This window comes from Metarhizium robertsii (assembly GCF_000187425.2).
Source record: "Metarhizium robertsii ARSEF 23 chromosome Unknown MAA_Scf_7, whole genome shotgun sequence".
Taxonomy (NCBI): domain Eukaryota; kingdom Fungi; phylum Ascomycota; class Sordariomycetes; order Hypocreales; family Clavicipitaceae; genus Metarhizium; species Metarhizium robertsii.
The window spans coordinates 1,776,186-1,803,869 of NW_011942215.1; the positions used below are offsets into that span (position 1 = coordinate 1,776,186).

Below are 27,684 nucleotides of genomic sequence, written 5' to 3' on the forward strand. Positions count from 1 at the left end.
GACCCCTAGATACGAGTAAGACTTTGCGAGAAAGTCTTTCCAGTGAAAAATGTGACTCTGAAGTGGAAATTTGTTCATGATTCCCCCCCAAAAGTTCATGGGGTTTGTGACCACGAATACGGTTTACGGACCCTCTTGACTACACTTGACACATCCTATAGTCTACCAAGAAGCCCAGCAAGCCCGTTGTCATTATCCAATATCGTCAGCAGAGGACAGGCCGCCAGACCAATCAATCTGTAGACAAATACCCCCCGGACCAAAGGCACAAGTGGCGGCCACTGTCACTCTCTAAGCACTCGGTAAATGACAGCAGGATGTCGATCCACAAACGCGGCAGTCCTAGTGAGCCTCTTTCACGTCAAGCGTGGCGTTTATGCCTGTCCCGCATCTCCATCTCGCCGTGGCGATTTGACCGAACCAAGAGGCGTCGTTCAGAAAAGAGCGGATGAACCACTGACTCTAGGCCTAGTCAGGGACCCAATGCAGAAATCTAAAGCCCAATTAAAATGAAGGCATCGACGACAACGTCTCCAGAGGGCTAGATGGACTGCTGGGCTATGGAGACACTGGCCGTTGAAGAGGGGATCCGGGGCCCTCTTCCCCTCGTCAGCTCGACGGATGGCGATGGCCGAAGGGCTTGGGGTGGAAGAAACAAGGGTCAGGGTGCCAGTCAGGCAAATCGTGCCTTTCTTTGCAATCGTGGACATTTGTTTGGTCGAGACTAGGCATTTGGATCAAGGCCTGTTTCATCTTGCCCCATGGAACCCCCCTCGACCTCTGCCCCAACAGAAACCTGCCAAATTGATCTGATTTCCTTTCATGTTCCTTTAGACATACAGGTACGCGGGACGCTATGAGACACAAGGTGCCTGAGCATCAGGCGCTACTCCGTATACTGTAAGGTGCCGTAGGGCATTCGTTAGTGTGGAAGCTGTTCGGCACGCCTCCAAGCCATGGCGCTGCGGTGGTTGGATCTAACGCATGGTCCTGACTCTGAACCCGTTGCTGTCACCTAGGTCGACCAGTTCGGCCCGCTAGCTCAAGTGATAGACCGTAGTGTACTCGATATCCGGAGTGTACGTACGGACCAAGTTCTTGGGGTGGATGTTGGCTTCCACGAGGGCGCTTCTCCGCGACCCAATAGTCGGACAAACTAGAAACAGTCAGCACCGCTACGATATGTAGCGTAATGAGTAATGCATACATACCTAGTCATGTAATACTAGCAAGACTTGCTGTATCTTTCGTACGGAGTAGAGGCGTCGGGATAGGGCTGGGTGAACCATCCTTGGCAAGTATCCTTGCTTGCGAGGAAGGGAAGCATTGTCTTGGAGAGCTTTGTAAATCCCCGTCGGATATATTTCGACGGAGACGAGAGCGGCCCGTTGCAAAAAAAAAGGAAGGAGCAAAGGTCCCAGATCCATCTTCTCTGTCAACGCCAGCAACGGCATCCGACTCCAAACCCTCAGCCCAGCGAAAACCAACCGCAAGAAAAAAAAAAAAAAACACGGCAGGCATCTAATATGCCGCGCATACTCCGTCCATCACCATCACAGCCTTCCCCATGATTTTACCCGGGGGGCTGGTGGCTCCCCCAAGTCCCGCCACCATCTGCAACGGCACTCGGGCGCACTCCAACCTTGGCCGACGCCAGCGCTCTCCCGTGGCTGCAAACTGCCTGGCATATATCCAAAGGAATCCAGCATGGCCGTTTCCCGCCGGGGCGGAAATCGGAACTGGGAAGAGGAAGAAGAGAGGGCGGTCCCCCAACCCAGCCTGCCTTGCGGTGGCATCAAGCTTTAATCTACGCCAGTCCTGGCAGATCAAGGAAAATCGAGATTCCAATTCAAGAAAAGATTCTCTGTTGCGGCGAGGAAAGCTTGGTTTTCAACTTTGCAATGTTGCGTCCAACGTTTCTTCCCCCCCATGTGTATGTACAATTATGCATGCATACCCTCGGAGGAACACCCTTGGGGGGAATGAATACCCCTGGAGCATGGCATGATTTTCTTTGCCATGACGCCGGCACCGCTATGCCGCAGTCAAGCAAGCCGCGTAGTACTGGTAGTACTGCGGGCGAGGAGAAACAAAAAACCACCGGACAAATCCATCTCATTGACCCATGATCCCGGGCGGATGGGGGGCAGCAGATCAATTGATGTCACCCGTACATACATACATACATCAAGTACCGGTTGAGGGCAAAGTCCCAGTGGACTCGAATTGACGGGAAAAGGCACGAGACCGATTTTGAGTTGCTTCAAGTGGCCCGCGGTGGCGGTGGATGAGCTGGATATGGGAACACCCAACGGCTCAATTGGTCAGCGTCCACATCTCTTGTTCCTGTCCCTGTCAGGCGCTTTCCTCGACTGCCTGAGAAACGGGACCATGCTTGTGTGGAGGGGGAAGACTGGGAGGAACGAGGCTTAAAAACAGCGTGTATTAATTGGGGGCTCGGAAATCGCCTTCCGTCCTTACTCCGTACTCTCCAAATGTCACCAGGCCCTGCATCTTCCACGGCCCTACGAGAGACACTTGGGTCTCACATCCCGACATCTCAAAAGTAAAAAAGCTAAGCAAGACAGGGCAACGATAGGCAAGGCAAGCCGCCATTCCCACGTCAACTTTACTGGGAGTGCTAGTACGGAGTACTACGAGTCTGGATCCCGCCATCCCCCCGTCTCCCCATCGTCCATCATCCATCATCTGTCCGCCATCCTCCAGCCCTGGATCATGGGCATTCTTCCGGTTCGCCCCATGTTGGCCTGCCTAGGCCCTCCCCCCCTTTTCGTCAACCCCAGTTCTCCACAGGAGGTGCAAAACCACCGAGCCGGCGCTCAATCGCAGCCCGGCCCTTTCTCTATCACACCAGTCTGACCAGTCGGACCCTTGTCGAGGCGCTCCTTTGCAACGCCTAGCAGCTCTTAGCAACTCTCTGTGAGGAAAGAGCTGGCGACTTGCGTCGGTGGGGTGGGATTTGCCGCCCATCCCTGCCCGCTGGTCTTTCAAGGTGTTGGTTGTGGCTTGTTTCCTTGTCCCCTTGTCATAAAAGCGGTAGATATACCCAGAAGCTCGTCTGGCATTCACCTTGTTTGCGGTTGTCTTGTCACTGTCAACCTTGAGTTAAAAAACGATGACTACACTGGGTCCAACGTATCATCAAGTCTACGTGTCCGGTGTCGCTGTCTTGTCATGATTTATTATCGTCTCCGCTCGACCTGAACTTCTCCGATGACCCTGAGCTCTTTTATCAACACCACCAAGCCCCGAAATACCTCATATTGCCCGCCAGTTTCTCTCTCTTCTAACCAAAAGTCAAAACGACAACTTGAAAGTCCAACTCACCGGTTCCCCCCTTACCAATCTCCCACCATGCCGTTCAGAGAATGGGCCACGTCCCTCAAATCCTCGCGCACAAGTTCGCTCGACCCTTCGTCGCGCCGCATCTCTGAGACGTCCCTCTCAAACACGGACATCAACGACAGCGAGCGCACGCTCGTCGGCACGCTCGAGGTTCAGGACCTGCACTATTATCCCAGCGGTCAGGGGCGCCGCTCGCTCTCCGTCGTCTCGCCGACCCCGTCACATCAGCAGCAGCCCCCGGTGAACCACCAGTCCAAGGATGGCGGCTGCATCCAGAGGCGGATAGATTATTTCGTCATCGAAGATGACCGATACGCCGTCCGTTTCGGCAACTACACGGGGGTATGGGCAGGCAACGCGGGCGTTTCTGTGCCGCAGACGCGAAGTCGATACTTTGGAGACCACATCCACCAACATGCCTACAATACGAACAAGGTCTAAAGATGCTGCCTGCTCTACACTATTTCTCGCTTCAACACACCGGTTTACATTTTATTTTTCCTTGGTTGTTTTTATTCAGTTTCTCTCTCTCTCTTTTTTCTTTTTAATTTTTCACTTTTTCATCTTGTATATTTTATACGCTCTTGATTTGGGACGGATATGAAGAGTCGGGATAATCTTAAAGGGGCCGGTGTTTTTGTATGGAGAATCTTGCATACTGTTGTTTTCTGGTTTTGATTTAGTGCGGTGGTACGGAGTACGTGATGGATGCATGGCTATTACTAGATGTTTTAGCTTGTGTCTGTTTTCATTTTCATTTTGGGGGTCTCGTTTTGGTTGCGGCATCTAAATTAGCGTGGCGTCTGCACTTGTTGGAATACAATACTACATTTGATGGAAATCAAGAGTCTCAATTATCCAGACGTTGGATACCACGGCGGGCTTGCTTTTGCACAACGTCGAGCTGCGAGGTGGAGATTTGGGGCGCGTCTCGGTGACGAAAGGGGCGTTGCATCGAATATAGTTGGCCGATCGCTTGGCTACTTCTTTTATGATGCTGGGGTCCGTCTTATGCGCAAGGTGGGCTGAGCCGAGATGTAAGGAAGTCTGGTCCCAAGTCGACATTGAACCTTGCGGGCGCCCTGTCATTACCGGAATGCTCCGCAGCGAGAGCCGTTGGCAGAAGAAGCTCGTATTGGAACTGCCTTTGCTGAGGAATCTTCTCGCCCGACCCCTGCGCGCAACAAAGCTTGTCCCTGAGTTTGTATTGCGCGTACAACATGCATACGCTCCGAGCCCTGGTCCGTCGTTTCTTTCAGTGCAACTTGACACTTTGGCCAAAACATTGCACGCAGCATGTCCTGTCCAACGTTGACGTCTTGTGGACACCGCCTTGCCTGCCTTGCAATGATACGTACTCCGTATACGGAGTAGCAGATGCCGACTCGACTCGTTGCCATGTCCATGTCCGGCTTGGCAAAACGACCAATCAATCTGCTCAAGGGGAAGAATCTTTTTCCTTCTTTTTAATGAAGGAAAAAAAAAACACCCCGGGCCAAATATTTGTGGACACGAGGCGTCGCGAGGGTCAAGCAACGCTGATGTGTGCATTTTTGCGTCGACGGTGTTGAACTGCAGTGCCCACCAACAGAGCCACCTCGCATACTTACTTAAATGTAGGGATACTACTACAGCAATGTACAGCAAGCCAGCAGTTTCACGAGCTATTTGGGGGTGGAGTCGAAATAATCAATTCCCTTTCTTTTGCTGGCAGCCGCAAGGGATGTCCGGCTGCGCCGAGGAGAAACCAACCTCGCTCCTGGATGCCCACTGGGGAACAAAGGGCATTATCGTGTCCGCCCATGCCGGCTTCGTTTACACTTGTAACATACCTAGGTAGGTACCCAAGGTATTTTATATTACTTTGCTTCTCCGGACTCGAGTGTATGCTCGTCCGGAATATGCCGCTGCCGACTATCGTTGTGGCTCCGGCCCTGTTTACGGGGCACACATAATAATGTACATACATTTATATAATCAACCGAGGTAGGGGGCCGACCCGTGGTCTTGCTCTTTTGTGGTTTCAAGGGTTTTCACTTGTATATACTAGTATATTTTTGTTTTGCAAAAAAAAAAAAAAAACCCAATTCGCAGCTCCGCCGTTTTTGCCTACCGCTTCATTGTCCTCTGCTTCTCCGCGTCGGTGGCCACGTTCCTGCCCTCGACCAGCAGGCCCTTCTTCCTCCTCACTCTGTCCATGTACCTCTTGGCGACGTTCTCCCTGTCCGCCAGCTCGCCCAGGTCCTCGAGGTCGTCCTCGGTGAAGGGCACCCAGAAGGGGTCCTGGTCGAGGATCTCGAAGCCCGCAAAGACGAGCTGCGGCTGCGCGGCGCCGCTGGTCCTCTTGCGCATCTCGTCCGCGAACCCGAAGCTCTCGGCCACGGGGAGCACCGCCCGCACCGTGAAGAAGGGCGTCCCCTCCTTCATCGTCTCCGCCACCACCCGCCCGCGCCGCCGCGTGAGCACGTCGTACACCCGCCCGAGCACCTCGGTCGACGCCTGGATCTCCACGCTGTACATGGCGAGCATGAGCCGCGGCGACCAGTCGAGGAAGCCCGCCCGCAGGGACGCCTGGAATGTCTTGATGACCTCGCTCGTCAGCCGGCTGAGCTTGTCGCGCGCCGAGCCGTCGTCCTCGCCGCCGCCGTCGAGCGACACATCCTCGATGAAGACGGCGACTCCTTGCATCGGCTCGTTGCAGAGCGGGCCGTGCGCCGTCGCCAGCTGGAACGCGTATGTAATCTTGTCCGATAGGTGACTTGGGTCGAGGGCTTCGCCGGCGCGAGGGGCCGGTGTGGTTTCCCTGGCTTCGGTCCCGAATGCCTTGGGGAGAATGCTGTTCTTGGTCGCGTCGATGAGCAGGTTGGGGCCTGTCCTCCTGGGTCCAAAGGCGGCGATGCTGTCGACTCGGTTCTTCCACACGTCTCGCCCTTTGCCCGTCTCCAGCTGCTTCTGGAGTTGCTTCCTGAGCTCGTCGATGGAGAGCGAGTCGACGGCGGTCACGGCCGTGTCGGCAACAATCTTGTCCTCCTGGCCGTCTGGCTGCTCCTGCTCCTGCTCCTCGCCGCTCTCGCCTGGTTTGGTTTCCGTGTACAGGCGCTTGATGGCGTCGGCGTTCTTGAGCAAGAAATCCGTGACGTCGGGCGGAAGGGGTCGCACCCGTAGCGATATCGTGACTTGTTTTGACGTCGTAGTCCCCACCACGGCGCCTCTGCCGAGGTCCTTGTTCACGGGAGGTCGCATCTCGTCCACTCGTACAATCGTCTCCCTGTACGGAACAATGGGCTCTCCAGCCTGAATGTCACATCGTGCAAATCTCTCCTTGAGATCGGTGAGACACCGCTCCAGGTGGAGTTCGCCAGCGGTCAGTAATACGTGCTCGCCGCTCCCAAACTGCTCGTACTCTGCACACGGGTCGCTTTGCACCAGGAGCCCGAGACCGTGTATCATCTTGTCCAGATCGGCCGGGTTCACCGGCTCCAGGGCCACTCGCACAATGGGCTTTCCGGCCATGCTGACGCCAGCCAGGTTGACGGCGCCCTCGAGCTTGCTGCAAAGAGTCCCCGACTTGAGAATTTTGCCCTCCAAGCCACCGATGCCGAAGACGACGCCCGCAGGCACTGATTCTAGTGCCTCCAAGTTCCTTCCCATGAGCATGTATAGCGCCGTGACTGTAATCTCTTGTGGCTGCGGCTCTGCTTTTGGCTCTGCTGGTGACCACTTTGGGGGAATAACGTATAACTTGTCGCCAACTGATAACGTTCCAGAGTAGATTCGTGCGAACCCAATCAAGTGTTCGGGGTCTGCCTTCTGTTCTTCCGGTTCAGCGTCGTTGATGTGAGCGCCGTCAAGGGCCTGGGTAAGGTCACCTAATGCGTCTCCATTTGCCTCTTGCGCTGCCCTGGCAGCTTCGGCTCGCTTCTTGCGTGCCATCTCTCTGGCCTCCTCGCCGCTCATCTGTCCCGGCTTTCGCTTGTTTTCAGGCAGCTCGCTTTCCGGTACGGAGACCATTTTGCTGACATAGGCAACCACGGGGTCCGACCTTTCGCGTTTAAACGACACCATGGCCTCCTTTATCGACCTGTCGACAGCCCCTGAGCCCGGCGACTGCTCGATGAGATCCGGGACTCGCTCGGCCTGCGCAGCAGGTGGTGACGGCAAAGACTCGACAACAGAGACGAGCAGTGCCGTGGATAGAGGTAGCCACGAGGCAAATACCGTTGTTAGTAGTAATCTCGGATCCCGTGCTCGGATGACGTGCGGTGAAATAGTCAGGCTCAAAGATTTGGTGACTTTTTCTAGTAGAGACGGGTCCCCCTTGCCATTGTCACCGCCGCATGTTGCCTGGTAGACTGTCCACACGGGCTCCAGAACCAGCTGGACAAACATGGGCTTGAGATTTCGGCCCTTCAAGTGTTTCTGGCCCAGGATTTTTTTCGTCTTTGGATCGAGGTAGAAGTTGCCCCATAGGACTTTTTCCATCAATCCACGCTTGATGCCGAGTTTCTTCTCATATAGACTGGCAAATTGCCGACAAGTAAATGCCCAGCCGTCAGTGGCACTGCTAAAGATGACATTGTTCTTTTCCGGAGCAAAGTAGATGTCTTCATCGTCCCGCTCCTCGAATTGCAGCTCCCCAGCGTCTGAAGAAAAGTCCTCGTCTGCGGATGCTTTGGCCGCCACCGCTGCATTCACCCGCTCTTCCATCCTCTCCCTCCAGTTGAGATCTTCTTCCATGCGCTCCCCTTGGAAAAAGCTCCCCAGGACGGCGTTGACTTGCTCCAGAAGCTTGCTAATATGCACGTAGGCTTCGGCAGGGGTCATCTTCAGCTCTGTAACCAGCCGGTCCATCTTGTTGATAACCAGCAACGGCTTCAGTTTTTCTGTCCAGGTTTGTCGCAGGACTGTGACCGTTTGGCTGCAAACCCCTTCAACTGCATCTACCAGAACCACGGCACCATCGCAAAGTCGTGACGCGGTGGATACCTCGCTGCTAAAGTCAATATGACCAGGTGAATCGATCAGGTTGATAAGATACTCCTTAGCCTCGGGCGCGGCTTCAGGCGCAGCTCTCCTTAGCATGGAAAAGTATAATGAGATGGCCGATGACTCCATGGTGATGCCTCGAAGCTGTTCGTCTGGCCGTGAGTCGAGGTATCGAATCTTGCCGGCAAGTTTTGGCGAGATGATACCATTTGTGGCGAGCAGGGCATCTGTGAGTGAGGTTTTGCCATGATCAACATGAGCCAAGATGCAGATCTACATGCATTCCTGTTAGTGCAGACTCATGGGATGTCTTGAGTGTCCCCTACATTTCTAATGTCCCTTGATTGCCTTTGCAGGCTTGCCAGCTTTTCTGGCGTCACGACGGGCATGATGGGATGTTCTGTCAATTTGACTGTCTGAGCCGGACTGTCTCCAAGGATGATTCTACTTGTTCCAGGCTCCGGGCCGTCGAGATTGTGAGCCCAAGACTCGATTACGATCTGAGACGGTAGTTTGGGGCTACTTGAGCTTTTTGAAGCCCTTGAAAGTGGTCAGCAAAGAGCTGTTTAGTGATTTTCAGTCGTTTGATTGGGTCATTCGTGTGACTCTTTCGATGCAAGTTGCTCCACCACAAGACACACCACTGGTTAATTCTTGGAGAATGGCAAACAATGCCCGAATCAGAAAATATGATGCTATATGATTTGGTATGAGTCAGTCGAGTCGTTCCTTGCTGCGACAGATACGGCCGAGAAAACCAAGTCATTGACTACAGTCCACAATATGTCCAAGGTCTACATCTCACAGCATGGCTTTTTCATGACTTCATCCTACCCCTCGCCACTGGGATAGTTGACCTCTTTAATGTGCCCCGCTTCACAACTATATGCCCCACCATCAATTTTCTCAGTACGTGCAAGCGGTATGCATGTAGCCCCCACAAGCGGCTACTTAGACGCATATCTGCACCACAAGCCCTAACAACACGAAAATTCCGGATGAGCGTCCAGGCCCGTCAGCCAAGCGCAAAATTTCGGTGCTGTGACCCCCCCTCCCCCAACAACCCGCCTTCGACTCTCGACGGGACGACGACGAGCGACCGAACAAGATGGCGACGTACCAGAACGGCGTGGCTCCGGCCCGCGCGCTCGATGATGACAGCGACGTCGAGGAGGAAGCCCTGGTGGCCGAGTACAAGGAGCACGTCCAGTATGAGGACGGTGAGGAGCTCAGCCAAACCACTTCCCTGACCATGGCGCAACAAGCCGACGACATCCAGGCTCGACTTGTCCAGGCTGCTCAACCTCTTGATTTCTCGGCGCCCCTGGACGTCAAGTTCCAGAGTTACGACTCTTACTGCAGCTTGTTCCACTTTATCTTGAACTCCGAGGGCCCTGTCGACCTCGAGCCTCCTTCAGTTAGTTGATCCGCGGAATCAGGACAGGGCAATTGTTGCTTCCCGGTGAAGTGAACTTGGGCTAACAGAATATTTTTCTACAGTACTACTGGGCTTGGGATGTTATTGATGAATTTATCTACCAGTTCAACTCCTTCTCCTCATATAGGTCGCGAATCGCTCGCCAAGCCTCCAACGAGGAGGAAATCCAAATCCTCCGAGAGAATCCCAACACCTGGGGCTCATACAGTGTCCTCAATGTGCTGTACTCCTTGATCCAGCGATCTCAAATCACCGAGCAGCTCGCTGCCATGAGGCGAAACGAGGACCCCGCTGCTGTTGCTGGCGATTATGGTTCCAAGAATCTGTACAAGATGCTGGGATACTTTTCCATTATTGGTCTGCTACGCGTGCACTGCTTGCTCGGAGACTTTGGCCTCGCCCTCAAGACGCTTGATGACATTGAGCTGAACAAGAAGGCCATGTTTGCTCGCGTCATGGCCGCCCACTTCACCACGTATTACTACGTTGGTTTCTCCTACATGATGATGCACCGCTACGCTGATGCCATCCGCATGTTCAGCCACATCCTCATCTACGTCTCGAGGACCAAGAATTTCCAGAAGAACGCCCAGTACGATTCCATCACCAAGAAGAATGAGCAGATGTACGCTCTCATCGCCATTTGCGTGGCCTTCCAGCCTACGCGGTTGGATGACACCATCCACAGCGCCCTCCGAGAGAAGTACGGCGACCAGCTGCTCAAGCTGCAGCGTGGTGGCCCCGAGTCGCTGCCCATCTTTGAGGAGCTCTTCCGAGCTGCCTGCCCCAAGTTCATCTCGCCCGTTCCCCCCGACTTTGACAACCCCGAGTCTAACATTGACCCGGTCGAGCACCATCTGGCCGTGTTTATGGATGAGGTCAAGACCAACATGTGGAGCCCTACCATCAAGTCCTACCTGAGACTGTACACCACCATGGACTTGAACAAGCTTGCTGGCTTCCTTGAGGTGAAGCCCGACGAGCTGAGATCATGGCTCCTGGTGACTAAGCAGCGCACCAAGCAGCTGCGATGGAACGACCAAGGTCTTTTTGACGGTGAGCTGGTCAACGTTAGCGACCTTGACTACGCTTTACAGGGAGTGAGTGCAGCCCCCATGTTAATTCATTCTCGTTTCCTTTTCCTTCCCTTTTCTTTTCTTTTAGTTGGAACGTGATCCATGCTAACCCCTCATCTGTAGGACCTGATTCATATTTCCGAGGCCAAGGTTGGACGCAAGCTGGTAGACTGGTACCTTCGCAACCTGTCTCGCACCTACAACTAAGCTTTCATATATTGAGCAAGGGATATGATCAAGAGAACCTGGCCGGTAAAACGGAATATTTATGAAAAATCGCCTATGCCTTGCTCAAATGTTTTAACGCAGACATGACCGCACATGCGTAGGTCTGCCGCAAGACGGGGTAGAGCAGGCAACGGCCGGGCGTGTATGCAGACCCACCGAGTCGGTTGCATGGCATTTGGCGTCACGGAGTTGGGGACCTGTCACAACGCATGATGGATTGCTGAGGAGGGAGGAGGCAAGCCTGCATGACCGCAGCGTAAAAACGACGCAGAGGGGAAAGATGTACCCCGTCAATGGACGAAGATGAACTCGTAATGCGAGATGCAAGTTGAGATTCTTAGCACCTTGGAGCATTCCAAACCACAAAATGAATGGGTTAAAATAAGAGTCCTGGCACCATATGGCGCCCGTTTCCCCAGAATAGCCACGAGACCATCCTGTGACGCCGCAGCCCTAAACGCATAAGAGTTGAATAGCGTCGAGTCTAATTGAAACGCAGCTCCGCAAGATATATCACACGACAGACCCCAAACCTCCGAGCCAAGAGCGCACTCTATTCACAATCTTGATCCTGGCATCCTCCGTAATCTGCATATAGAATCCCACCTACGATATGATCCATTCCAGCCGCGGATGGCGATCTCCTTGGCGGCAGGGATATATATCCCTAGACTCATTATACGAATCGCGTGTCAAGGCTATTTGCGTAGTAAAAAAAAAGCCATCAATTGAATCCAAACAGACATTCATGCACTGAATGGAGCGGTTTTCTCGACCCCTACTCTCCCCGTAAACACCTCTTTTTTTTCACCGTCAATTCGCCATGATGCCTCTGTATTCTATTGTAATTCATACGTAATACTATCCCGGAACCGACATTAGACAAAAAAAAACACCCAATTGTCGTCTCCCACAGCCCCCATGCAGCGAGAGGAGGTGTGGCATGCAAGGCGACCGAGGAGAGGCAAGGCAACACACCATCCCCTTAAGCCGCAACATGCTAGACCGTGTAGCACAGCACTCACCGAATGCACACTTCCAAACCTACGTACGAGCCGGGGGGGACGCGCATCCCATCCGTGGCGCCCTCGCGGCCCTACCATCTGCTGTGCAACGCTGGTTTGCCGAGGTCAATGAAACGTGTCACTTCCTACTTTGGCACCAGGGCGCTCCTCGAGGGCCGGTCCAACATGTACATACGTACATATGTATGCCCATGTAATGCGCATGTATGTATGTACATACGAATGTACGACAGGTTGCTGGCGAGGACCAGCGCCCTGCCGGACACCCACGTGGTGAAAAGGCAGAGATATCTGACCCCTACTGAATCACTTTATCTTCGGTGCTGCACGCGGGTTCCGCTCCGGGCTACGCTTCCGGTTCATGGGGGTTTGTCTCTGACCAACACCACAGACCCTGGACCGTGTTGGCCGGCGACGCATTTTTGTATAATAGCGGTCAAGAAGGTCTTCCCTTGGTAATGGCCACGAGTTTGGAAAAAAGAGAGAGAGAGAGAGAAAAGCTACTGCACGGCACAGACACTCAACCCCGGAGTTTTGGGTGGGCGCCAAAGGAACCCCAACTGGCAGACAGAGAGACAGGAGCGGGGGCCACAGACATGACGGCACATGATGGCCAGGTGTTCAAGCTTAAACGATAACTTTTTTTCCTTTGACAGGACCGCTCTTTTCAGCCCAAGCCCTTCCATGTCCGGACACAAACAAGTCCGTCTGGGTGTGGTCGCTTGGGCTGAGGCTTGGGAGGCAGCCGGCTGCGGACAAGGATGGGGAAAAGGGCGGTTAATTACAATTGCACGAGGTTGCTTGAAGCTGTGTAGCCCCCACCCTCCATCTTGGTGCTCTTGTCGGAGCCTGGGACGGGAATTAGCTCGTCTGTGGGAAAAAGGAGAAAAAAAAAACAAGAGTCACGGATCTACCCATTTCTGTTATTGCAGCCAGGCCGGGGCAAGGTTGGCATTAACGCGCTGGGCAAAGGCGGGGGCCCTGGCTGTACAGCCGAACCGCTCACTCGGTCGGATTCCGTTCTCTCTGAGATGCGACGGGGGGAGGAAGAGGCAAGGAGAAGTTGGTGCTTTTGTTGATGGTGATAAACTACACAGCCTCGTACGTGGTTATTTTTCCCATCCGAGTCCGGGACAGGGAATGGCCCCGGGTGTTTCTGGAGGGCCGGGAGATGACGATATCATATCGCTGGCCAAATCGGGGGAACTCACACTGGCTGTCGATGCTGCGTGCCGTATCATTGATGGCTAATCGGCAGGTCGATAAGCCCTATGTACACGGCGTTGCTTCCCGTTGCACCGGCATTGCGCATCCTGGGGGGGCGTTTCCGCGGGCAGACGTGGATGGGGGCGTGCGCGGGGTCTTGCTCAACGGCATGGGACCAGACGGGATAGCGGTATAATGAACAATGGTATTCAAGATAGTGCTAGTAGTATTGCACTTGGGAGGCGGCAGCGTGGTTTGTGGAGAGATGATGGCCCCTTGCGCCGGCTTGTCATGTGGGTTGAATGGACGATCTGAACCGCCAAGCCTCTCCCATCGCCCATATGCTAAGCATACTTGCACACAAGACTGGATTCATGCCTTGTGATAATGGCCTCTTTCTTTGCGCTGGACTTCCGCGTTCCGAAAGATGCGGAGGCGCCGCCTTGGCATAAGGCCATTTTTGATCCCGCCGAGGTTGCATTGGCAACGAATTCGCAAGACTCCCGTTCGTAAACCTTTGTGTGCGGAGGCAACCAACATGTAATTATGTACCGAGTATGTATGGTATGTTTTTGGAACTGGCGGTTTGCATGATAACAGATTTGCTTCTTGGCCCAGTCATGCCGTATTTGCAGTGTGAATGGCTGATGGCGTTGCGTCCCTGCCTTGAGCGGTCAAGGGTCGGATATACGACGTGCAAGTCCGCAAAATGCGAGCTACCTAGATCACACTGTCATGAGCGTCAAAACCTTGTGTTTTCGGGTATGTGGCGGAAAGCTGATGTTGGGAGGCGGCCGCGGCCCCCACGATGCTGTTGTGCAAAGTAGCGTCTGGGCTTGACCCGTCCGTCACATCCATCATTATTGACGGCGGCTGGCCCGCAATGGGACGAGCATGGGAGCATGTATCATGTATGCTTAAATCCAAAGGGGCATGGCTGATGAACTGGCCGCGCTGGGCGTATTTCAGAACGCAAGACGCTCCGGATTCGATCATGTCTTTTGGCTGCGCCAAGGCCTGGCGCACCACCATCGGCGGAGCCTCCCACCACCTCCATCTGCGATGCCCTGGGCTGGTGTTGCGACACTGCTTGCCTGGGAGACGGAGCTGTCCTGGTCATCTTGGCGGCGAGGAGATGGGCGATTGCTGGACATGCAGCACCTTTGCATCCATCGCCCAAGGACAAAAGGCAATGCCGGGGGACTTTAGACTGGATGTTGGAAAACGGAAAACGGTGTGCGATGTAGCACAGGCGGTGGTTTTGTGTGGCAAGTGCCAGCATTGAACCACAACTCCGCAGTGCAGTTTCACGTACTGCAGGGCAGGCCCACGCCACAGATGCATTGCATGTGTGGCTAAACAGACCGTCGACTCAAGCTTGGCTGAGACCGACCTGGCGCCTCGCCCCGACATGGCAAGCCGTGGCATTATGCAGACACATCAACGCACATGTGGCAGGCATTGGGGGCAATCCCACTCCGTAGCACGTAGGAGATGGATAGTATTCGGCAATTTTTGCTCTTCATCGTGTGCGGCCTGATGGGTGCCATTGTATGTATTTAAGCACTTGGTACACCCAGCACGGGACATGGAGCGATTCCCCAACGCTCATTAGCCCGTCGGCCAACACGAATTGGCATAGCATGCTGTACCACACAACACATCTGATTCGCAAGTGACTTGATATACGGGGTACCGAGTATAATAAAAAAAACGACAAGGCAGGCATTTCCGGCAACTGCCCTTTTGACGGCAAATCCAACGTTAATCTCCTGATTAGCCATAGAAACCTGCGAGCATTTGTCCTTGACCGATCGTCATCGCGGCCTCTCACGCGCAGGGCCTGACAAAACGAAAAGAACCATCCCTCACATCACACCGTCGAGGCGCATAAACAGGACATCGTACCATCCATACCATCATACCACGTCCGGCGGCCAATTTGTCATGCATTACCATCCGCCATCTTGTTGAGATCTGATCTGCCTGCGAGCGGAGCTGTGAAACTTGCAGCTCTTTTGTCCGAGCTTCTTCGTGGCCACGGACGGCCGACTCGATTCGTTGGACTTGACCTCTTTTTCTTTTTCTTTTTTTCTTTAAGCACCAGGTGCCAAGGTTTAGCTGGCGCCACGTCCGGACGTCAGGGTTGCCCCGTTTGCCAGCTATTGATTCCATATCCTAAACCATCTTTTTTTTTAAACCACGGGCCTTACGGGGGCATCAGGTGATGAATACTACGACTGCGTACCTAGGTCATTGACCTGTTGACTCAACCAGAGGTGCAGCAGCAAGGCAAGACATTGCCCAGGGTACCTCGGTATTTTTGCACCAGACACTCTCACAAACTCACGGCCACCTTTTCGTCGGAGACTTGTCGTATTTGTTTTATTTTGACGCCATTTCTTTTATCATTTTCTTTGTGAAAAAAATTATTTCCGTCTTGAACCTCGTCTCCCGGACACCAATAGTCAGGGGGGAACCGAGTCCTGCTTATTTACCGGATCCTTGCTCTTGTTGCCCAAGGACAGGGCGACGTCTGCCTTACGACGCTAAGCCGGGAGCTCCTCTACCGGGGAACACAGGGCTGCGCCGGAACACTGCCCCTCAAGGAAGCAAAACGAAAAGGGAGAAGGAGAGAAGAAAATTAAATAAATAGGTGTCAGATCACTGCGGACTAGGATCAAGGATTCGTCGCTGCCAGAGGTCCCCCTTTCCCACGTGCGTTGGCGGAAAAATCCTACAAAGAACAAAGCGCCCCCCCTTTGCTCGCCCTAGGCTTGATTTTGGTGTTTTTTGCCCATCAAATTGCCTGCCCAGGTGGAGAGCTCAAAAAGCTCCATCGTCAACCCGCTGGTCCCTTTTGGTTCAACGACATTCCGGCAATTGTGCTTCGGCCTCACGACTCACGGGACGAAGGAAAAAAAAAACCAAACAGGCAATATCATTGCACATGTTTGGCACTGAAGGCTGTTGGATTGGCGGTCATTGATTCTCGACTCTGTAACTGGTAATCATCCAAGTGACCGTTGCGCGGCCCAAGCTTGAGCATCCCCAGCACCACAGCGTACAGCAGACCGGGGTCCTCTGTTCAATTGTACCAGGTTGACCTCTTTTTCTCCCATTTGTTGTTGGCGGCATCTTGCCTATTGTCCTGGGATTTCTTTTTTGTGCCAGCCACTTTTTTTTCTTTTATTTATTTGTTTTCTTTTGCTCTCCAGATCTCTCTTATTAACCTTGTTCCCCGTGCTTGCATTGCAGATCTGGGGTTCAAAGCACCAGACCATTCCACGAGCCGCATTCCGCCGTTTCCCAGCAAACCACGAGTAGCCGCCTTATCAAAAAAAAAAAAAAAAACGCCCTGCGCATCCTTTCCGACTACAGATGGAAAATCTCACCATCGCATCATCCTGCTGTCTCGGTTGCTAATACATTGGCCCCTCGTCCGATACTACTCTCTGCCAAAAGTACTCGGTACCTTTGCGGCACGAACCTGCCTGCACCTTCCCGACTGTGTATCTCGTGTCTCGACTTCTCGGCACATCTGTGCCGAAAGCTGCCCAGAGCTGCCCAGACTTGGTCTTGCTGCAGATTTGTTGTCTTAGATTGCGGACCACAACATTGAAGCCCAGCGTCCGCGAGCCCTTGGGAGGGGACCGTTTTATCCGGGAGAATAATAGTAATCGAGACAGGACCAGGCGTCGAGTTTGGTCATTGACATTGATATTTCAGATTCGACCGACGCCTGCGAGGTGGCCTCTCCGTTTAACCACTTTCTTTTTGGTGACAATATTTTTTTGTTATCCTCCCTTGCTCATCGTCCCTCTGCCTAAACATCTCTTTTTTCCCTCTCGCCTTCTTCCTCTCGCCACAAATGCTCACCTTCGCCGGTCGCCCCAAGTCATCAGTCTTTGGCAGCCATCATATCGATACCAGTCCGCCTATGGAGGGTGAAGGAGGAGGAGGAGGAGGAGGAGCAAGAGGAGGAGGAGCATCGTCTCGATTCAAGCGGCTCTCGTTTATGATGCATTCGCCGCGTCTTGCTCATGGCTCCGACTCAGATATGTCGCCCATGTCTTCTGTGCCGCCAAAGGGTGTCCAACCCGATGCCAAGCTGGCTACCAAGACGGTTGCCAAGATCAACACCGAGACGGGTACGACCAAGTCTGTCGATGCGAAATTCAACGCCGCGCTTGATGCTTCGGCTTCCTACTTTCCTCCGCCGTCTAAACTCGACATCAAGCAAGGGTCCAGTGAAGATGGTTTTTCAGCTGACGTGAGGAAAGCCTCCATATCGTTCCCGGACGAGTTGCCGAAGCCCGATCACTCGCCTTCAGATCGAACCCCCACCGATGCGCTTTCCGAGAGCTCCTTTGGGCGGAAATCGTCTGTGTCGTCCATTTCATTTCGACGCTCGAGGAACCCGTCCGTCGCACCGAGCACTTCTAAGCAAACTGCTCATGGCTTGCGCATTCGAAATGCGTCTCCGCCGCCTCAACGGTAAGAGTCCTGACATCTCCCTGTCCAAATCCCACACATGCCATCTACCCTTTTCACTCATTGTCTGCTGCCCGCGTGCACACTGGTATGCCAAAAGACCAGAGCACGAGACCGTGTTTGTCCAGCGTCAGGTTGTAAGGTGACCAACGCAGCCGGTCTCCGTCATGGCAAAACGGGGTCGTCGGCTTTTATACCCCAAAGTTGACCCCTGCGCTGCGTCTTGCTCCATGGTCAGCTCTCATGCTGTGCACACCAACTCGGCATCTCTACCCGGACTCGACATGACGGATGCGCTGGGCGCAATGCCGTCTTTGCCGTAACCACCGCTTGACTGCCTGGATCCAACAAGAGTCGAACTCGGGGCTTGTGAGCTGTCTCTACGTCGACCATGGCCCACATGGCGATGAACGGTGGAGTGGAACCGCTCCCAAGCTGCTGGGTTGGCATTGAAGCATAGCGGCGGATCCCGCAAGCCAAACGAATACCTTAGATCTGGTCATTGAGATCTGGCTGGCTGGACGCACCGTCCTGTCGGCCATCCAGGCCTCCCGCCTGCTTCGTACCAGACTGGACAGTACATGGCTGCGGGCTGGCAGTGCGGTCGATGGCAGCGACAGCGACGTTGCTCAGCATGCTGCACGTATGCACAGGGACAGACAGGCTGGCAGCTCATTCATCATCCAGTGTGCCTGGCCGCATTCCCAAACGTCTTGGCCGCATCCGCATACCAAAGCGACCCGCGCTTGTTGCTACGAGTGAGGACTGCACATGGCAGACTCTCGCCTGCGCCCGGGCTGGCCGCGAGCGTCGTTTGGGGGCAGCGAGGGATCCACCTGGACCAGGCTGTGTCTGAAGCCGGCCCTCTATTGCAACTCTGGCCATTGCCCACTCCGTCCACATCCGCCCAGTGCCTCTAGCCTACCCCGCTGTCAACCAGCAATAGCCTTGCTGAGCCGTCTGGCCGTCACGACCAAGCCAGGCATGGCGCACGAGGCATTGCTCCGTATCGCCACCATGAAGACATGCACACACAGAGACGCCGCGGGGTTGGACCCTCCTGGACAGGCAGCGGCGCAGCACCTACAGTGAGGGTAGCACACATCGGTCACTGGACCAGGCAGGATCCTTCCCAGTGTCTGGTGCCAGGCAGGCTCTTTTAATGGCTGGCCGCAGCCCAACCCGGCTCCGGCTACATGTCGAGACTAGCTCGAGGCTACTCTGGCCGCCACGACAGTGGTGGAGTCATAGTTTCGAATGTCGTCTGTTCCAGTCTTGTCTACCCACATGCTCACTGCCCAAGTCTGAGCCTCACATCCCGGCGCTGTTACTCCTCTTTCTTTGCATCTTCCTGACCTGTCGCACTTTTGCCGTTCTTGCTCTCTTCAATCGCTTCCTCAATTACATGTTTGCCGAACTCTGCGGCTCCAAGGCTGTAACCAATTCGCACAATGGCGACGCTAACCGAGACGAAAAACGATAGGTTTCAGCACCACGTTGGTTTCGACAATGTCCCCAGCGGCGAGGCTACCAAGAACAACACCCTCTCGTTGACCCTCAACGTTCGGCACAAGGGATATCAGGCTCGACGCAGATCGCGCAGCTTCATGGTTGGCGTCGACGAGCACTCATACTCTGACTATGCCATTCAGTGGCTGCTAGATGAGCTGGTCGATGATGGCGACGAAATTGTTTGTGTTCGGGTCATTGAGAAGGAAATCCGCTACAATGATAAGCAATACCAAGAGGACGCTGCAACCGTTATGCAGAACATTCTGGCCAAGAACGCTTCCAACCATGCCATTAGTTTTGTGCTCGAGTATGCCGTGGGAAAGTTGCATGCGACCTTCCAAAAGCTGGTTCGTACACCCTTGGGCCTACCGACAGACATTGCATTTGTGTGTGTGTGCGTGTGTGAGAGAGAGAGATGAGACACTGACCACTGTCCCCTTGCAGATCCAGATGTACCAGCCTGCCATGCTCATTGTTGGCACTAAAGGTCGCTCCCTTGGTGGCATCCAAGGACTGGTCAATGCCCGGAATTCCTTCTCCAAGTACTGCCTGCAATACTCACCCGTTCCTGTTGTTGTTGTTCGGCCTACAGAGAAGCGCATAAAAAAGAAGGTCAAGCGTGCCAACGACACAACTCGCCAGACATACCTGGGAATGCTGGCCGCTAGTCATGGTCTCCACGAAGCCGATAGCGAAACGAGCAGCACCTATGAACTCGAGCCACAGGCCTCCCCAGACGAAGAGGCGCACCAAGTCGCAAAGGCCTTGGGGTTGCCTGCCGCCTTTGATCCTACTATTAAACCGCTGCGAGACAGTCTACTCCCGAGGTCTCGACCCTCGAGCCCCCATCCCGCCGTGAACGGGACTCCAGAGCGACCGCCACTTGACCGGTCGCCAGGCAGCGCCGGCGGCGATACAGAAGAAGAGGAGGAAGAGGAGGAGGAAGAATTTGACGTTGTCGACGGAATGGATGTCCTCAACCAGCAACAGAAGTTGGAACTGCACAAGATGGAAGTTGGGGAAGCCGCAGCCCTTAGAAAGGGCGTGGACGATGAAGAAGAAGAGGAGTCGGATGAAGCTCAAGAACTCAAAGAGGCGTCATAGAAGCCGCGTCTTGGTGACGAGTTGGACTCTGACGACATTGGTTACACCAGTGTCGGCTTTGACGGGGCTTGTGACGACGGGACACACAGACGTCATTATCCAATGGATTGGCGATGCGGAACACCTGGACACCGAAGATCGTGCCATGACGTTGCTGCAAGCGTCCCCGCAGCATCAAACCAGATTGCGCAGGAGTCGCATAGCTTGATGCAAAAAAGCGGGCGGCTGGCCACGCCATTTTCTGCCTCTAGAGAAGCAACAGAGAAAGACGTCAACCCTAGCGACGATCTTGACATGGCGCCAAACTCTTCTTTCGATCTGGAAATAAATGTCGTTGTCCTGCCTGATCAGCCGGACCTGGGTTCCCTGATGCCGCCCCGCAGCCCGGAAACATCATATCCAATGCCCATGGATGACTTTGCACGACTCGCGCGGCCTCGCTCGGCGCCTGGTCGTCTAGGGCCAGACAATGCGCCTTCTGTCTCCAAGAGAAAAGAGACTCCTGTTGAAGGCAGGTTACGACGAAACCGGTTGTTTTTGGCATGGCTAGGCAGAGGATATCGAGAAGTTGCCCAGGCAGCTGAGGATGGACGACAGGCACAAGGGCTTTTGGACGAGAACATTATTGCTACGGATTTCGCAACACGAGCGCATTGTGAGCGATGTGAGAGTGGCGCGACGGAAGAGGAAGTCTCTACAACCGAGGTTGGGCAAGCAGAAGGCGCGTCGTTTGTGGACGGGGCTGACGAGTCTGTGTTGCCCGGGCAAGAGGGTCAGGGTGCGGCACACGAGGAGAAACACTCTGCCCGGTAGAAGCGACGGCGTGAGATGGTCTCTCGATTTTGGAAGTGGCATTGCTGTTGGAGGGAATAGGATGGCATAGCGGTGCATAATTATTGTAGAAGCAGATAGTATTGCAGTAAGCAAAGCGATTCAACAGTGTTGGCGCATTTTGTTTCTTTGTCGGTGTGCCACCAATGATTGTTGTGGGTGATTGATTCATGCCACTGGTGCCGTTTTTCTTGCGAGAACCTTAGTATGCCGTCTGGTTGCGTTTGGTCGTGTGTGCCCGTTTCGCAGGGAAAAGGTGGTTGTCCAAGAACCGCCCGGTGTCTGCGTTACCAGACTGGACCGTATCAGGCGGGTTGAAGAAGGAAGAAGAAGGTTGTTCAAATGTTGACCATAGCCCGCTTGCTATAAATTGTCATGCGCGCTGCGATCTGGCCTTTTTTTTTTCACGATTCCCCCCTTTTTTTATACATTATTGAATTTCCAAATTGTCAACCCGGGGTTTGGGCGACTTGTAGGTTTCTCACCATGAAGCTGGTGCTGCTGAGTGCTGCTGAGTGCTGCGGCGGCAAACACGGTGGTCACTGGTGGTTTACGACGACGCACGCGGGCCGAGGGCGGACTGGTACGTGTTTTGCAGCTTGAGGCCTTCAAATGGAATCAATCGGAGCACATGCAGGCACTGGCTGGGCTGAGAGTAGCAGAAGCGAGCTTGACCGGTCCGGTGCGAAACCGCCGCCGCCGTCGGCTATTCTGTGCTATTGGTGCCACGGCCGCGTTTAGACGGGACATCGGAGCCGCGCACATTCTACCGCTACAATTTGCTCGTGTGTTTCAATGTGGCATCACGATGAAGGCGCCGAGACTGCAATACCGTTCTGAGAATACGCTGCGGGGGCATGGGATACCTTTTTTTTTGTTTATAAATATCACCATGTTTTATAAATGGAAGCGGTTTTCTGGTGCCCTGTCCGCCCTCTTCTTCTGGACATGGGGAGCGGCCGGAACCAAGAGCACGCAAGGCAAGGGCTGCTCAATCTTCTGCCGTCGTTTTTACGGGCTGTCCGTCGTGGCCGCCTTGCAGACTGAGTATAGGGAACGGAGCCATGAGTTTGGCAAGACCATCAAGGCAATTCTGCGGGAAAGGCGCCCGCGAGACAAATTTAGGAAACTAGACCTGTCTACTGACCGGCTGTCTAAATCTGAAGTCATACGTCCCCCCAATAACGAAGGATGCTGTGAAAAAGTATGTGGCATTTGGCTTGAAAAGCTGATGGAGCGAAAACAGCGCTCTTCTCGTCGGGATAACCCCGCGATTCACTGCGGTGTAGGTGCGCCGGGGAGTTCGCTGAGAAAGGATGCCATGCTTCGAGATAAGTTAGCTTTAGGGGATGGGATGGTGTGTTTTGAAATGGAGGCGGCCGGGTTGATGAACAGGTTTCCTTGTTCGGTTATTCGCGGTATACGCGATTGTGCCGATACACACGAAAATAAAGAGTAGCAAGGCTATGCGGCAATGATGGCAGCTGCGTGTGCCAGGCGCCTTTTCTATCAGCTTCCTCCAAACTCGGTCGAGAAAGAGCGCAAGTTGAGGGATGTCGTTGAAAGTGGTGTGTTGATTCCCCAAAAGCGAGCTCGGGAGGGGGTTGCTGCGACGGGCCATGTCCCTTATGATACAAGTACGGAATGAAAATGAGAATACTCTAATCAATATCAACCTCAGGGACAGCTTTGGCGTTTCCTCATTTCATTGGTGCTAGCTCTGAGATTTGGTATCGCAGACGTAGTGAAATTGCTAGTTGACGCAAGGACCAAGATTGACGACAAGGACAAGGACAAGAGGCCCGAAGTAGTATCAACATTTACGGGAGCACGGCTTGGAAGAAACCCCATGGTAGCGGAATACCGCCCTCTTTTGGTCGGGCATTGACCCACTAAAAGGCCGCGCCGTGCCGTTGGCCGTTCCCGGGTCCGGGCACTTCGGAGCACCGACCGGAGCCAGTCACTGTTCCGACAAGTCTGGCCAGCGTGTTTAGCTCCCAAAGCCTGATATAATTTGAGCACTTGCTGTTACCTATCAACCCAACAGCAAAGAAGTCAACTCGCAATGCTGTCTACCAGTGTCCAGACTCCATTATGAAGCTGGACTGGTCCACGGCTCAATTGTAGTGGTGCTAATTTGGAAGAAATAAGCGCCCGGGGGAATACCATTGCCCTGCTTTCGATATTCAATTGCCTGGGCATCCTCCATTACAACGCCCGTGTTTAACATCCTTGGCGTCACTTGGGCGCCCTCCAAAGAGCCAACACGAGGAAGCCGTGTGGCAATGTCTCGAGCCATGATGGCAAGGCCAGCCTTCAATACACATTTAGCCTGGAAAACAGCTGTCGAGCAAAGTCAGAATCCCGAGGAGTAGGGACTCGGCTCAAGGGCCTAGGGGATCAGTGCATCTTTCAAGGCTAATAATTTGACAAATAACCTTGTTGAAGCACGGCTTTTCAATTTCATCAACGGTCAACGTCACACATGCTCCAACTGGCAAAAAGAGATGAATACTCCTCGCACATGCCGTGCCTGTCCACGATCCACGGATCTCGTCTCTCAGAGTGCTCCATGCCAAGACATTCGCCTGCAAGATGGTGTGACAAATCGACACATCATCTGGCCGACTCTGCAACATGACGCGCTGCTCCGAGATTTACAATCCTGCCAATCACACTATTCTCTTTTGGGGTGCGGGGCCACCCATCATTAGCTGGCGCCCCACCCAGCGCGTGGCGGGCTTGGGCTACTAGAGGCACTAACAAAAAGCGCTGCGTCAACATGACAGCAGGAGCTTTGCTCCACTCCTTCCTTTTTTATGCCAGAGCACCTCTGGTGGCTTCAAATGTCGTATAATACACTCACTCGTGTACGAATGCATCACCACGCCGCCTCATCTCGTACCTCGTACTCCGTACCTCGTACCTCAGCTCCATTCTTGTCACAGCCCTCGCTTGCATCCGCCCCTGCTATCTTCTCCCCAATGTCCTCGTACTACCACCAACCTTGAATGCCAGCTGGCGACCCTAATCGTCATTTTCGTCATCCCGCCGCCATCACTTGCGACTGCCCGACTGCCCCCCAGCCAACCGACGAACCAACACATCATTGACGCTATCTAGATCCTACGCCCTTTGCGACCCTACTCCCTCGAACACCTACTCGGCCTCGTTCTGTGTGGTCTCTCCCTGCTCCTCACGCCGCATACAGGATACAGGCAGAATGTGGCCCTTCACACACTGCGGCAACGACGCCTGCACCGCCCGCGACCTGAATATCACCGACTCCAAGGCGCTGGTCGCCTTGTTCCCTTTCGCGGCAGCCTTCGTCGTCGTCAATATCCTCGTCGTACGACACGTATTCCCCAAATTGAGTCGTGCACACGATGAATACCGCGACGGTGAAGACCATTACCTCCCTGCGCATGCCCCGCCCGCTTTGCGACAAGCTCACGCCGAACATGGCGCAAAGAGCTGGAAACGACAAGGTGCTGCCTGGACATTCGGGGCTACCGTTGCCCTAGCCTTTACCTTGGGCCTCATCATACTCGCCGAAATATTGGAGGTTGTTGACCCAGTGGCCAAGAATCTGGCGTTGCATCTTACTGTCCCGTCTCTGCTTTCGCTGCTGATCGTCTTGGTCCCGTGGCTGCAATGCCGAGCCATCATCACCAGCGCGGGATGGAGCTTCCAGCGCACAGCCAAGGGGTCCATCCCCAAGGTGGCCTGGGCTCTGCAGTTGATGCTGTTTGGCGCATGGCTGTTCACCTTCTGGTCCGTAGGCAATACCGTGCCAGAATCAGCCACCAAGGACCTGTATGAGCGCGGCGTCAAGCGGACATCCTCTGAGACATTGACAAAGGAGTGTCTCGAGAGGGTTGGCGTCGTGGGAATCTGCCTCATGGCTCTGTTGGCCGGTTTTGCGTCCGTGTCTGCGCCCTGGCACACCTTCGTGGATGCAGCAACAAGGAGGAAACGGCCGGTGACAGAGGCTGATGTCAACAGGAAACAGACTGGTCTGGAGGCTACCAGAGAGATGCTCGTTACGAAGCGCCATCAACTTCAACAGCTGGAAAGAAAAGCGCAAAACTCTGCTGCTACTCCGCAGGGCTCGACAGGCCTCGTGGGCAAAATGATGGGAACATTCCGCGGCATTTCAAGCGACGAGGCCGAGATGCGCGCACTGAGAGTCGACATTTCTGGTCTGGAAACCATGGAAGCGAACCTCGCATCCAACCTATCCATGATGCAGAACCACCGCGCTGCCACGGTCCGAGCCTCAACAGTATGCGGCCGAATCATGCTGGTGCCTTCATACGTCTTTGCGGGCTACTGCGTGTACCGAATTCTCGCCACCACCCTCACCACCTTCCGACGAATCCATTCCCCATCAGCCAGCTTCTCCAACAGCGACCCCATCAACAGATTTCTCGGCCTCATGGCACGGCACTGGGACCCAAAGCTGGACCAACTCGCGTGGGCAAGAACCATCAGCTTTGCCTTGAGCGGCGTCATCTTACTCGCCAGCGCAAACAGCGTCGTCCAAACGTTCCATCTCTTTGCCAAGTGGACGCCTGGTCTGCTGCGGCACGCACAGGCAAACTTGGCTTTGACAGTCGGACAAATCACAGCCACCTATGTCATTTCTGCATCCCTGTTACTCAGAAGTCAACTACCAGCCAAGGCAGGAGTGGCTGTTACTGGCGTGCTTCAAGGCGCCCTGAGTCCATCCTTTGTGGACCACTGGTTTGAGATGTGGTTTTTGTCGGGAAGTGTTTTGACCCTCGTTGGCATCTGGGTAGGACGCAAGTTATCCCAAGGGTTTGGGGATGATGAGTGGGACGGCTACGGGATGGAAGAGATGGGAGCAAAGCGGTCATAGCTAGCATAGACACGCGCCTGTCTCTGGAAAGCATTCTTTTCTTTTTTTGTGCGTTGGAGTTGGGAGTTTCACTATCTTATATCTGGGCTCGGTCTTTCATAAATATATCACACCAGGCTTCATGCCTCGGTACTCGTTTACCATTCATCCTCGATGCTCAATGCTCCATCCATGTATCCTTCCAAAGCCACGCCCGGTGCAAACCAATCTCACCACACCACCCACATACATCTCGTGCTTCCACCATCACAGTCCCTTGTTCGCCTTGCCCCCAAACTTGGCCATCAACCTCGGGCCATCCATCTCCCTCTCCTTGTCCGCCTTCTCGGCGTACAGCCTAAACCCTTCCAAAATACTCCTCCAGGACCCCTCGGTCACGAACCTAATCTCCTCGCCGTCAGCCCACCGCCCGGCCTCAACCTCGGCCCTCGTCGCCCACGCCCACCGGTCATGCTCCCTCTCATCCAGCCGGACGACGCTCCCGTCGCCCAAGTCCTCGTCCACGTCCACCACGACCGTCACCTTGCCCCACCTCACCATGCCGTGCCTCTGGTCAAACTCCCAAAATGACACCGTCCTCGCGTCGTCCCCCTCGTCGTTGCGCGCCTCCTCCTCCTCGGCCCCCAGGTCCGTCGGCGTCGGCATCGGCGGCGCCTCCTCCAGCATCCCCACGGTGTACAGCATCCTCCTGGCCCCCAGCCCCGTCTCCTCGCGCAGCTCGCGCCGCACCCCGTCCAGCACGCTGCCGTCCTTGCGGTCCGACGTCGATCCCCCGGGAACCTCCCACCTCAGCGGGTACGAGTCGCTCGGCGCCCGGCGCAGGAGGAGCGTCTGCGCGGCGGCGGCGCCCTGCCGCGCGCGGAACACCATTGCCGCCGCCATGAGGCGCTGCAGGTGCGGTCTCGAGGAGAGGAACTCCGACGGCCGGCCCTTCAAGCACGCGGGGATGGCGTCGGAGACGGTGTAGGGCTCATCCATGGCTGCCGTGTTTTTGTGTTTTTTAGTTGGTGTCCAGTGTTGGTTGTCAAGGAAGAGGTTTTGCAGGGCGCGGGGTTCCACTAGCGAATTTGATGGACCTCGTGGCCGGGCGTCACGGAGCAACATGTGCAATTTGATCAAGGAGAGATGTTGAATCGGCAGCGTGGACACGCGCGATAGTATTTAAAGCTGACACGTCAGGTAGGAGAACCGGTCGCCCCCTCCCCCCCTCCCAACAGCCAACGGCCAACGTCACCACACAAATAGGCATCGCTTTGCAGAAAAATATATATATTACCAAATCAAAGGCACTAGCACCGCAAGATTCCCAATTCAGTCCCACTCATCCCAACCCACGCCCCTTGCCCCTTCGCCTCGCTACTCTCCTTTCCACGGCCCCCCCCTTTTTAGCTAAGAACAGATCGCCATGCCATTCATCATCAAACTCATCAGTCGTGTAGTCCGTAGCATGCATCCGTTGATCAGCGCGGTGAGAAAAAGCTGGAAACCAGAAGAAGGGAAAAAAATTCTGCGTCGGCACGCCAAAACGCTGACTTT

At 54.4% G+C, this 27,684-nt stretch overlaps 8 protein-coding genes across 8 annotated transcripts; 6 read left to right on the forward strand and 2 right to left on the reverse strand.

The window, feature by feature from the left end:
• Positions 1-3,375: 3,375 nt before the first annotated feature.
• On the forward strand, positions 3,376-3,807 carry MAA_08904 (uncharacterized protein; the record flags this gene model as incomplete). The annotated part of the gene is made up of 1 exon (XM_007826902.1): positions 3,376-3,807. The coding sequence occupies one exon, from the start codon at positions 3,376-3,378 to the stop codon at positions 3,805-3,807; it is 432 nt and encodes a 143-aa protein (XP_007825093.1).
• A 1,668-nt stretch (positions 3,808-5,475) lies between these two features.
• On the reverse strand, positions 5,476-8,741 carry MAA_08903 (elongation factor 2; the record flags this gene model as incomplete). The annotated part of the gene is made up of 2 exons (XM_007826901.1): positions 5,476-8,625; positions 8,679-8,741. 2 exons carry the CDS (start codon positions 8,739-8,741, stop codon positions 5,476-5,478), a joined length of 3,213 nt encoding a protein of 1,070 aa, XP_007825092.1.
• A 719-nt stretch (positions 8,742-9,460) lies between these two features.
• On the forward strand, positions 9,461-11,073 carry MAA_08902 (eukaryotic translation initiation factor 3 subunit L; the record flags this gene model as incomplete). The annotated part of the gene is made up of 3 exons (XM_007826900.1): positions 9,461-9,769; positions 9,853-10,890; positions 10,990-11,073. 3 exons carry the CDS (start codon positions 9,461-9,463, stop codon positions 11,071-11,073), a joined length of 1,431 nt encoding a protein of 476 aa, XP_007825091.1.
• A 6,123-nt stretch (positions 11,074-17,196) lies between these two features.
• On the forward strand, positions 17,197-17,826 carry MAA_08901 (uncharacterized protein; the record flags this gene model as incomplete). Its single annotated transcript, XM_007826899.1, has 1 exon — positions 17,197-17,826. The coding sequence occupies one exon, from the start codon at positions 17,197-17,199 to the stop codon at positions 17,824-17,826; it is 630 nt and encodes a 209-aa protein (XP_007825090.1).
• Positions 17,827-19,270: 1,444 nt separating this feature from the next.
• Positions 19,271-20,435, forward strand: MAA_08900 (universal stress protein family domain protein; the record flags this gene model as incomplete). The annotated part of the gene is made up of 2 exons (XM_007826898.2): positions 19,271-19,678; positions 19,776-20,435. 2 exons carry the CDS (start codon positions 19,271-19,273, stop codon positions 20,433-20,435), a joined length of 1,068 nt encoding a protein of 355 aa, XP_007825089.2.
• A 102-nt stretch (positions 20,436-20,537) lies between these two features.
• MAA_11414 (Beta-ketoacyl synthase) lies at positions 20,538-21,248 on the forward strand (the record flags this gene model as incomplete). The annotated part of the gene is made up of 1 exon (XM_011413408.1): positions 20,538-21,248. The coding sequence occupies one exon, from the start codon at positions 20,538-20,540 to the stop codon at positions 21,246-21,248; it is 711 nt and encodes a 236-aa protein (XP_011411710.1).
• A 3,241-nt stretch (positions 21,249-24,489) lies between these two features.
• Positions 24,490-26,148, forward strand: MAA_08899 (G protein-coupled receptor; the record flags this gene model as incomplete). Its single annotated transcript, XM_007826897.1, has 1 exon — positions 24,490-26,148. One exon carries the CDS (start codon positions 24,490-24,492, stop codon positions 26,146-26,148), a length of 1,659 nt encoding a protein of 552 aa, XP_007825088.1.
• Positions 26,149-26,394: 246 nt separating this feature from the next.
• On the reverse strand, positions 26,395-27,126 carry MAA_08898 (NUDIX domain protein; the record flags this gene model as incomplete). The annotated part of the gene is made up of 1 exon (XM_007826896.1): positions 26,395-27,126. The coding sequence occupies one exon, from the start codon at positions 27,124-27,126 to the stop codon at positions 26,395-26,397; it is 732 nt and encodes a 243-aa protein (XP_007825087.1).
• Between the last annotated feature and the right edge of the window lie 558 nt (positions 27,127-27,684).